We start from the raw sequence: 12,619 nt of genomic DNA, 5'->3' as shown, positions 1-12,619 counted from the left end.
ACTGGATTTGGCTTCCTATTTCGATAATTTTCTTTTGTCTTGAATGCTTCTTGTATGCAATTTACATTAAATTCTTGAACTTCTTACATATTTGGTACTAATGCTGCTAACATCTTGAAACATATATATCAATATTCCAACATTTGCAATATTGTTTTTTTTTTTATCAATTTGAAACAGTATTTTATTCCGACCTATATATCTCCATTCAAATTTAATACATGTATTTGGTTAGAACTTCCTTATCATTATAACTTTCTAAACAGGTCTAACTAAAATAGATACATAGTTTTGTGTCCTAATACGTTGCCTGATTTTTATGGAGATTTGTATTTAAATCAACATATAAACAATAAACACCTACAATTAATTGCATAGGTAAAAATTATGGTCGCTCGAGCGTAACATACATAAATGTACATTTACGACTTTTCATGTAATTAGATGTAAATATTACTAAGCAAACAATACTTTTGTGAAATCGGCAAGACCGACTATGGCTGACACCTGTCAAATTACTACGATGTTCTTTTGGTAGTTGTGACCACGTGCTATTGTTCAATAATGTTGATTTCATCCAGTGTGGATTTGTGCACCTTAAACTTTTATATCTTTTGAACGCGATCCATATAACTGAAATTTAATATCTTTCAATAGTTTGCTTCTCAAGGAAGTGTTGTGGTTGTGAAAGAATGGAGCATTTAAAAAGGATTTATTTAAGCGTACTAATTTTAAATCTAATTGATGGTAAGTTTCTAACTAACGATTATTATGTTAACTACGAATTTCCGAATTTACATATATCATAGATTTTTTTTTAATCTATCTTAAGTTAGCCGAAGCCTTGTGTGCCACGCCTTCATAATTATGAAATTATAGCTTTAAAGTTGAAAGCCTTAAGGAACCATAACAGATTATGCCTAATCGTAGACAATGAAATTTTGGTCAATAATATGGACGTCAATTTTGTTGACCCATTGATGTCCTTACCTATACATTGAATGACGAGTACATCAGAAAGAAATGTGTAGCATTTGAAACTCTTTGAAGACAAACTTTGCCCGCTTCTTATGTAGTTAATAACCCACGGTGACATTGTATTTGATTACATGTAATCTGTCAGTGTGCTGTTTTCAACCTGTCATTGTGAAGTCTTTATGATTGTCTTTTTACATCAAGAATCTCAAGCACTATCTGTATGTAACTGACTACAGAAAATACACGTTATTACAGGTAAAACTTTTCCCCTTACCAATCAGAGAAGAAAAAAAAACAGGACTTCCTTATTATTTATAATCATATTTTTAAATTCCATTTATGATCATTTATGTATTTTTTTTTGTAAAGTACTGGTTTATGCGTTGAAATGAAACTCCTCATCTATAGGTTCAATGTTGCCTATTTAAAAAAAATCTTCCGCATAGTTTAATTTTAAGTGCATGTAATGTATTGGCCCTGAATTTCACTTTAATACAAGAATTACCAAATGACAATTAGGCATTGGTTAAGTCACACTGATTAAGAACATTGGTCAGCTATTCTGAGGCCGGTTTCATACAACATCTCTAATTGATATTTTCCTCAAATCCTTCCAGAACTAAAATTTCAACTATTTAAATTGCTTGAAATTGAGAAAAACTCGAGAATTTTAGGAAAATCTCAATTTGAGATTTCTTTTTTTGAAATCATGCCCTGATTCTTTATGTTGTTGAAGTCGTTTTTGTGTTATGAACAAAAATAGTGTTGTTTTCTATGTTGCAAGAGGGGCTTGGAAAATAGTAAAACAATGTAACACTTGGTAACCCATCGTAGTTGAAAAAAACTACTGACATCCACGAATTTACCTTTTTTAATTCCTTACACAAACCCACTTTTGTAGGACCCATGGAATTAAAAAAAAAGTTACTAACGTGTTTTATACCTGAATTCTATAGAGACTGTGTGTACACAAAAAAAAAAACAAAAAAAAAAACGGTTGACATCTGAAATAAATACTTAAATTTAAAATTAATCGATCAAGACTGTTTAATTTCGAATTTGCAAAATTCATCATATTTGAAAAAAATGTATGAATTTAAAGTCCTTCACGGAAACTTACCTTGAATATTATCACAACCTTGAGATACCATCTTACACATTACCAGTAAAAAGTAAACAAAAACATATTTTGCACAATGAAGATACCATTCAACATTTAAAAAGCCTCTTTTAAAGAGGAGTGATGAAAGTTGAAATAAACAATCAGAATTCTGTTTTATTTTATGATGGGAATACACAATGGATATATTGTACAGCTCAGCACAAAAGCAAACAAAACAAAACAACAAAAAACAAAAAAAAAAACAACAACAACAACAAAACAATAAAAAAACCAAAATAAATAAATAAGTAAAATGGAAATAAAACACATCATGCATCAAACTGTTCTCAAAGGGAACCCCAGTGACACAATCAACGGTTTAATGAAACCATAAAGAATCATGACTTCATGTTTATTTTGACAAATTGAAATAACCACCATACCTGTGTTGCTCAATTGAAAACAGACCACTATATATACACGCATTGGTTATTTACTGTGCAACACGATTCAGGTTATTTGTTTTAAGACACGACCATAGGCATTCGTTGATTCCATAATTTTAATAAACTCGCGAAATCACGAAGTAGTTTAATACATTTTCTATCTGAAAACTTTCGTGTTTCGCCGGCTTCGGGAATAGATAAATAGAAATGCAAATTATGCATGAATGGACAAAATGCAAGCATATTCATTTCATGATGCATAAGAAATTATTCACCTTGTCTTGTTGAGTATATTTGTTAATCTCTTGCCAATATGTAGGATATCATTTGCTTTTGACGTATTAAATGACTTGAAGTCATTTATTTCATATTTTCTACCTGTTGTTTTCAACAACAACTAAGGAATGAATTTAAGTATTCATAACTTGATAGTTTCTACAAAACATTTTTATTCCGATGTGATGAGAATATATCAAGTAAAATAATTGTTTTAATTGTCCAAAGTACCGACAGAACGTCCAATATGAAAACGCTAATATATAATTTCTAGTATACATCTGATATAATATATGTCCCCAAGTATTTATATAAATATATCAAATACTTAGATTAAATACTGTTTCCTGTATATGCATTATAAATGATTGTTAAAACCCAATATTGTTGACTCTCATCACACCCCTAGACGTATCTTGCATGCACCACTTATCAGACCACTTATCAGAACACTTTTGAAGTATAGTTTAAATATATTATACAATGAGCATGCCATGTCAAAAATCTGTATCACATGCGATATCAACCCTTAACTAGTTTCATCTCGCGGGGCGGTGGCTCTTGTGGTGATATTGGGGTCTCCTTTTGGTACAGCGTATGATACAGATTTTGGCATGTTATATTCAGTTTATATTTCCAAAATTCTTGATTGTCAATAGATTCATGTCAATGTAAACTGAAAGTAGAGTATCATTACTTGTATTATCTGAATTTACAAAAACTCCATTGCATATAAGGGTACATATTATTATGTCTCCAATACACATCACAGTGAAACACAACATCAAAGTATTGCTGTATATGTAACTACATGCCCTTAGGCAGATTGTCTGATATAATAACGACATATTTCATATAAGGCCTTAATACTTTCTCCAATAAACAATTAAAATGATGAATGAGTTAACATTCCGCTGACAACAATAGTCACCAAAGCTGCTAGGGACAAGGTGCATGTGATGTCTTTAGTCCACCAATTCAATTATATCTATGCCCGGTTTAATAGAAATATATAAAATTAAGATTTTCCTCAAAGTCTTCCTAAAGTCAAATTTCGACCAATCAGATCGATTGAAATTGAAGGTTTGGGAAAAACATCAAGACTTGAAATATATCTCAACTTTAATTTTTTAGGAAACCCAGACTTGGAGACTTTAATTCTGAAATTTATTTAGAACATAATACCACCAGAATTTTTTTTTTTTATATAATGCACAAATAATAGTTTGCCATCCTGTAACTGGTAGAACCGAAAGGAAAATTAAAAAGAAAAAAACAACTCTATACAGCACCGAAATCTTCAAACATCAGGAGCGTTCAATTTGAATTTACAATATATACAAAGAAAACAAACTACATAATGTGCACACATAGGTAGATGTTGAAATTGATTCTTACTAAATCATTAGGAAAGACAGTAGAATTGTAACCCGCCATATTATCATGGGTACTGTTTAATCTCTTTCTTAAATCAAAAGGATGTCATTGAAATGCATCACTGTTTTCCACTTTCATATGACTCTATACTCTTCTTTAAAGGAATATTATGTGACGATGACGAATCATTGACCGGTATCATTGTTTCATCTACTGTAGCTGGCTTTTTGTTATTTGTTGTCGTTATTGCTGCTGTCATATTTTTATACTGGTAAGTACTATTGTTCTGTGGAGTAATTTTTTAATATGGTTTGGCCGATTTCTGCCGGTGATACATGTATTCCCCAAAATAATTAATTAAGGCTAAGTCTTACCGAATATACAATATATCTAAAATGATAGGTTACTCCCTAAGATTATCTGAATACACCATTAGTCTAAACATAGGTATAGATGAAAATACTAAAATGTATGCAAAAATGGTCAATGCATTTCAAGCTTGTTAATCTATGGTTTCCTATGGCATAAAGGAAAGAGGACAGCATAAATTTATATCTCAGTGCATTAATAATGATATTAGCTATTAAGTAGTACTCCAGCTAAGAATCATGCAAAATGTGATTCATGGGTAAAAAGCTTACATATTTTTAATTTTGATATTTTGTTTAAAATGCTTTCGTACTTTAGTGAACAAAAATTAACATTTGGTTTTTCATACAACCCGTGCACATAGGAGATAAAAATTGTATAGAATGCACAGTAGAATTCGAAAGTAAGGGAATTAACTCCGTAAATGACACCCAAGTACAATGGAATCTATTGGATTTTCAATGTTGATTAACTCCTAAGAGCAGGCGGATTTGAATGAATAATTACACATTTCATAGTATAGAATCACAAAACAACTTAATAACAAAAATAAAAATATGTAGCCTTTTTTGGAGTGTATCACATTTTCCAGATTTTGCATGATTCTTACGAAGACAGCTACTTAATACACAAGAAAATAGCAAATTCTTGATAGACAAGTGAACCAGAACTTCCAAATACACCTTTTTTTAAAGCTTATTAATCCTTTAAGGAAAGAAGCATATAAAAGACAAAAATTACGACAAGGAAAGATAAAAGTTCCACGACTATGGCTGGATCAAGATAGATTGGCGAAAAAACAAAGAAAACAAATAGTAAAACAGCAACTAAAAGATCAAATTAAGCAGAAGCAATTGATGAAAGGAAGACCAAATGGCAGTGCTCGTGAAATAGAGATGAATAATATGCACAGAAGTAGACCACAGATTCCTGGGTCGTGGCGAAGAGGTATGGATTAAAAATCATGGCTTTTATGAAAAGGGGTGTCTGTTAGTCTAATGTCGTGGAGGTGGTTACAATTGTTGTCTGTCAAAAATATAACGGCTACAAGGGTTGGTCATCATCCCGTTATAAGTTTCAAGAATGTGTTACAGTAATTTAAATGCTACTTCTTAAACATAAGCTCTCATTTTAAGATCTCAGTGCTGTAGCCTTTTTGATATATTATCATTTCATCTTGAACTTGGCGCACCTTCCCAAAAGAGTTCAAGGCTTATTTATTGTTTATATTTTCTGTACTGTATTGTCTGGTTGCAGTTTTATGCTGCTAATTTTTTATTAAATATATGAAAATAACGAACTGTAATAGAAGTGGGAGGTTTAGCCCGCTATAAAACCTGGTACAACCCACCTTTCATTTTGAAAAAACCTGTACCAAGTCAGGACCATAGTGGTGGTTTCCAAATTTCCGGTTTTGACCACGATATTGCCATTCGTTATACGGACTTTTCTTTTGACTACTGCCTAGATTCTATCAGTTTGGTAATTTTTTAATTACCCTACATATACTTTGGTAAAACTCATCGGTGATAGATTTGGTTTCCTATTTCGATATATATGATTTTGAGGTCTTCGTTTAAATAATTTTGCTTGAATGTTGAAATTCCTTAGTATTTGCTTCTTTTACGGCTGATTAGAGGTTACTCATTGAAACACGGGTACAACATACCGAAATTTATTTATTTTTATATGGTTGGTATTTTTGTTTTAATACATTTTCTTCTCCGTTTTATCAAAAGATATTTTTTTAAAGGTTTGAATTGAAATGTCACAACAATCGAGGTCAGTTTTCATTACTTGAAATCCAAACTATCTCAATTTTAAACACATGTTTATTGTTGGAAGACTATTAACGTCTCTGGAAGTTATTTTATTGCCTCTGCTACAAAACACATGCCAAATGATACCACTTTAAAAATCATGCCAGGGATCATTACAAATAAAAATGACAACAACAACAATAACAGAAAAAAAACCCAAAATAAACCAAAATAAGTAAAAACAAGATCAACAACAAAAGAAAAAAAACCGGTAACGCTAATGACACAAACGACTCCATCACAAAACACAAACAAACTGATGCAAGCATAATTATTCTGATTAATTTAAAACGGAAATGCATATAAAAATTCGTGCATGTATAACTGACAATTTTGTACACACTTCAACGAATAAAAAAAACTTCAAACACGATTTATTGACTTGATTATGTTGATAGCAAGCAATAACTATTTTGAGGTTTTTATCTTTTTTCAGAAATCCGACATCCTAACGGGTAAGGCGTATATTATGTAACTACAGTTAATTATAGCTATTAAGTAACTATCCAGGAAAAAATAGATCACATATAGTGAACACAATTGAACTGTTTTGAATCATCGCTATTATATTTGTCATTTGATTAATGTCATTGTTACCATCATATAATATTGCTTTGCATTTGACTATTTAGTTAATCAATAATAGACTATTACATTTGGTGTTCTCTGCTGTGTGAAACTTCAAAAAGTGTTCTGAGTTAAAACTAGGGCTTATGCTTTTTAACAGGATCAATTTTTTTTATTTCAACTAACAACGTCATTTTGAAATCGATATAAGGTTTCTTTAAACGCTGCAGATTTGATCCCGTAATTTAAGGACCAAAAACGATTAGTAATATTCTACAGAGAACATAATTTTAGTAATATAATGCCTAGCTAGTCGATTTTGAAGGTCAATCATGACTGTTATTGAACAAGTGGACGCTGATACAGCCTAGCTGATGTTGAATATTAAAGTTGTTAAAAAAAGTTGAGATCCGAAACAGCTGTTTACAATTCATTTTACTGAAATTTTACAGTAAAAAAACTACAAAATATTGTTGAAAGAATCAACATTAATTTATCATTCCCAGTATTGCAATGAAATCGACTATATCACACGTAAGAAACAAAATGGTCATATATATATAATACCTTAAAAAAATACTGAACAACAATTATAATGTAAAATGATCTTTCTTTTTATTTATTCATAAAGAATTTCAAATGAAGGTAGAAAAAAAAACACATAGGCGAAATTACTCAAAATCATTTTATACTCGAACACCACTTTATATGCTGACAATAGGCATATCTTTTATGATATTTCAGGTACATTGTAAAAGAAGTCCCTACATTACAGGTAATGAATAAGAAGTGTTTTTTTATGATGCATGCAGTTGTTATTCAATTCTACATAACTTTGTTCTTTAGTGTGTTGTAAATTTTGGGTTTGGTAGGTGTATTTTCACACTCAACGGAAACCTGTAAAATGTTACTAGTACATAACTAATATATGACATTGTTGGGATTTGGATGATCGAGATGTGAGCTACCAGCTTTAATCCATATCAAGAAGATTACAAATACAAAACATGTTCCAGATTTGACAACAGTGAATATAAACACTTTTGTTTATGACTAAAACTGCTTCGTTTTTATTTAAACTTGGTATTGTGGTAATGAATTTTACAAACATAACAAAAACATCTTGATACAATTTTTATTATTAGTCTTGATTAACAATTAAGTCACCAGCTGACAGCACATACTCACATATGTAAACAATATTCATACACTTTTGTAGTAAATTAGATATGATTTTAAAGTACATGTTCTCAGCTTAATTTTGACTACTTTTGATCAGAACTGACACAAATAATGCAAATAATTATAAGTTTGTGTATGTTATTGCAGAGGGTTCTAGTAACAGAAAACCAATATGCTCAACCAATGGGTGTTGAGGTAAGAGAAGGTAATCCGGCTGTGTGGCAACCATCTTATTCATCTGCCAATCCTTACGCAGTATCAAATTCGTCGATTGTCATTCCTCAGTCGGCCCGTGCAGATGCCGATAGTTCCAGCCAATCATCTGGCTCGACAACAATGGCTGGTGACAGACTATTAAAACGGTCGAATCAAGACGACGAAATTATTGAGGCTACCATTGATTTTACTAATGATGGCGCTTTAGGCGAAGAGAATATGATTCAAGAAAATGGTATTTACTCCTAATTTATACTCGAAATCGTAATAATATTCCGAAAGAAATTAATCTTGAATAATAGAAAAAACTTATGACTAATTTTCAGCTATATATTGACTACCAAAAAGTCAAGGGAAGTCTTTTGAAATACCATTTATATTAAAAATACTATTGAATTTTTTTTTAATCGGTCGGCAAACTCGTAGATCGGCAAACGCATCTTAAAGATTGATAACTACTATTATAATGTATTTTTTCTTGTAAATAAGTTTAACACAACCTAAATGCTCTATAAAGTATTTTGTATAATTATTTATAAAAATCACAGGACTAACTCTCCTTCTTGTATATCGTTTTATCTACAGAAATTAGTATTGACCGTTTTATGCATACAAATCTAAACGGTTAATCAGTAACCTGTTGAAATTTGTGGAGGCTTTAAAGTTTCTTGAAATTTAAGATACAATCAATTTTCAAATATTTGTTATCATTGTTTTTTTTCTCTTTTTACAGTGACAGCATTTTGAATGAAATTAAATCGCCAGCTATTTAAGTGATGACATTCACCATATGATCATTTGACGATACTGTCTTTAAACATTCATTCTGCGCATAACAAGTCTGAGCTTATTACCATGATATCAAAATATAAAGTTTTGTGATTTTAAATAAAACAATAAGTAGAATATAGTGTATGCTTTAAAAGCCCAAAATAAATCCACATTACTTAGTATATTGTTTCATTCAATTCTTTGAACTAACTAGATGTAAATAAATTATCGTAGCTTTTATATATACTCTTGGACGAACAATACATATATGTTTAATAAAATTATATACTCCTTTAAAGTATTTTACTTGATCTCCCTTCTCTTTTTGCATACACAAGTAAATTGATACTAGGTAAATATGAAGCTTCAATGTAAAATTGATGGCCCGTTGACTTGGTTTTGTGTGTTACAACGATCTCTTCATTGGAAGTATTGAATATCTAAAGCTGTTTCAACGAGGTAAGAATCGATAAGTACTTTTGAAGTCGGGGAAAATGTTCTTTTTTTAACATTTCACTCTCCGAACCTCTCTCTCCTAAAAAGATTTGTACTTGCAAATAATTTAAGTGTCAGTCCCTGTACGAATCAGGCAGTAGGTGAAACATGGTATGAAAAAAACCACCTTTGATATTAGCACCATCAGAATCAAGGAAAACAGACAAGATTTTCCATATCATGCTTGACTATTGAGTTACAATTTCATTGGAATGCACTGGTAATGAACATTTCAAGGGCAGAATACTCTGTCAAAAACCTCATTTTTCTAAAATTCTATTGAATAATTTCTGAGCAAAGCCAGTGATGCAGTATTCTTGAGTGATTTTACATTGTCAAATTGGTGATCATGGGTTTTTGACATGCATCACATGCATATTTCTGATTTTTCCTATTTTGCCTGATACTTACAAATACACCCATTTAACACCCCTAAACATTTTTGTAGTAATAGATATGATAGAAGATATCTTTATTCCAATGCTGAGGTTTCGCCATTCAACATCCGCAAAGATGTAGTCTAGGAAAAAAACCACAAAGAATATACAAAAATCAAAATAATATAAAAGATCCGGCTGTGTAATAAAAAACAAAGGAAGATTGAGAGAAAATAAAAATTAAAACCAGATACATGTAGTCTTCGGAAATGGAAATTGTGGAACTTGTTCAGTTGTTGTCTTCTTTGAGTTCATTTGTTTATGTTGTTATTACAGGTTTGTCTTATAAACGTTTGTTTGTTCAATTTTGATAAAGCAAGGGACCAAAATGATCAAAAGACTTCTAATGTGATGCCTACTGTGTGTTGCAGGTTAGACCCTGCAAACCATATTTCTTAATTTTCTGCAGTGGTTATTATCTGATGGACATTCCCCCCACCTTTGATTTTCACAGTAACAGTTTACAAAAAAAATCACTAATAAATAAACATGGAACTTCGATTTGAATTTATTATCTGTAATTTATCATAATCTGAAATATTGTATACAAACAAAAATATATTTTAAAAGTCATTACAATAGAAAGACTCCTTCAAACAACATATTCTTTTGAACAAAATAATAGTAGGGATACAGCTATATAAAATCATTTCTGTATAGAGGTCAAATGAACAGCCTAAAAGTTGAAATTCTAAGGCTGGTACTGACGGGAATTGTCAAATATAAGGGCAAAATTAATTACGTTACAGGTAATAAAAAAAAAACATTTCATTCTCTTGTTACTTAAAATCCCATTATGATCAATACAAAACTAGGAGTTGTGGTATGATTCCCGATGAGACAATCATCCACCATAATCCAAACAACGAAAAATTAAACTTCTACAGGTCACGAACTTCAATGATGGTGAAGACCCATTCTATAAAATAAGCTGTTAAACGCCCCAAAAATATGAAGTGAAACTATTTATAATGGACGAAAATCGACTAAATCTTAAAAAAAACTTAAAACGAATAACAATAAACGTAAAAAATGACAACCACTGGACAACAGGTTCCTAGCTTTGGGCAAGCACATAAAGTATGTAGCAGGGTTAAATATGCTTCGTGAGCCCTAAACCCTTCAATTAACCTGGGACAGTGGTGGAAAAAAATAACAATATAGCGAAATATAAAAATCTGCTGAATTCAAATGTAACTCTTTAGATTGATACAGAATACAAACACTTTAAATACTATGACAACAAAGTGTATCTACCTCGAAAGACTACTCTGTTTTTCAAGCCAATTCATGATGGTGTCTATGTGTATATGTGATATCTATGTATAACAAATTATTTGAAAAAATATTTAGTTATTTAAAAATTTAAAGAAAAACGTATCATAAAGATAAAACGCCACACTAAAAAAAACTATATTGGCTTCCGATTTTTATAGACGCTTGTCAACCGTTTGGTCTCGATTTCACAAACAGTCGTAAGTGTAAAGTTGATCGTAAGTAATGACGTCATAAACTAAAATATCATTGTGACGTCATGATTTACGATCAATTTCATACTTACGACTTTTCGTGAAACCGACGCCTGGTAGGTGCATATAACGATTTTAATTTTGAGTTTTAATAATAGTATTAACAAATTAAGTATTGTAGTAAATAACGTACATACTTCATCAAAAATTGGTGACAAAACTGTTAACGAACATATTTATTACTATCGTTTTTTTAAATTGGCTTTCTTTATAGATTTGTTGTCTAGTACGAAGTAATATAATGAAAATGGATATGATAAATATGCCAAAGAGACAACAACCCACACCAAAATGAAAAATGTCAGCTCAAGGCCACCCATGGGTCTTCAATGAACCACGAGGAAACCCTCATAACACTAGCACCAAAACAACATTATACATAGGTACAGAGAAATAGTTGATAAACAGAGATAGTGAGGTAATACACAATAAGATGCAACAAAAAACTACATTTTTACATCACTACACACAAAATTTATAGTCATCAATATCCAAATTAGTTTTCTACTTGCAAAGGATTTTCTTTTGTTTTAATTGTTTAATGCTTTGAAATAAAACCGAAGATGTAAAAAGTTCTCCACGGAAATTTGGAAGTGTGATATCACATAGACCGTTAAAATTGGAACACTTGCATATAAAATAATCTGTATCAATTTTTTTATTAAGAGCGGTTAGTTGTTAACCTGTGCTTTAGTTCCTATTGGGATTATGTACCTTTTTATATATTTTTCGTTGTTATTTCCTTTTTACAACATTAATACAATACAGGTAAAGAGTAATCAATGGAACAAAGATTCTGGCGAAAATCAAAAGAATGTAATCCAGGGACAAAGACCAGACATGGAAAACAGACACATACAACAAAGAACATAAAATAGCCAATAATATATACAAAGTAGCACAAGTAAATGAGCAACTCAGACTCAGTAGGTGCCCTGCTAGGATAAACGTCCTTTCCTTTTCTAGAAACACCCGCCGAGTTGCTCATAAAAAGTCAAGTCCAGCGTAGACGAAAGAGGAAATGTATATTTTGGAGAGATGTATTTTGTCGACA

General features: G+C 30.9%; 1 protein-coding gene across 1 annotated transcript; it reads left to right on the top strand.

Moving 5' to 3' along the window:
• Nucleotides 1–409: 409 nt before the first annotated feature.
• Nucleotides 410–9,286, top strand: LOC148619574 (uncharacterized). The gene is made up of 7 exons (XM_088579639.1): nucleotides 410–747; nucleotides 4,342–4,450; nucleotides 5,261–5,496; nucleotides 6,805–6,823; nucleotides 7,680–7,710; nucleotides 8,265–8,568; nucleotides 9,067–9,286. Exons 1-7 carry the CDS (start codon nucleotides 693–695, stop codon nucleotides 9,078–9,080), a joined length of 768 nt encoding a protein of 255 aa, XP_088435765.1. The 5' UTR covers nucleotides 410–692; the 3' UTR covers nucleotides 9,081–9,286.
• Nucleotides 9,287–12,619: the final 3,333 nt, after the last annotated feature.

This window comes from Perna viridis, chromosome 4 (assembly GCF_037379345.1).
Source record: "Perna viridis isolate PV_CMFRI_1.1 ecotype Kerala chromosome 4, ASM3737934v1, whole genome shotgun sequence".
NCBI classification, from domain to species: Eukaryota; Metazoa; Mollusca; class Bivalvia; order Mytilida; family Mytilidae; genus Perna; species Perna viridis.
This window is presented reverse-complemented; position numbering and strand designations above follow the sequence as displayed.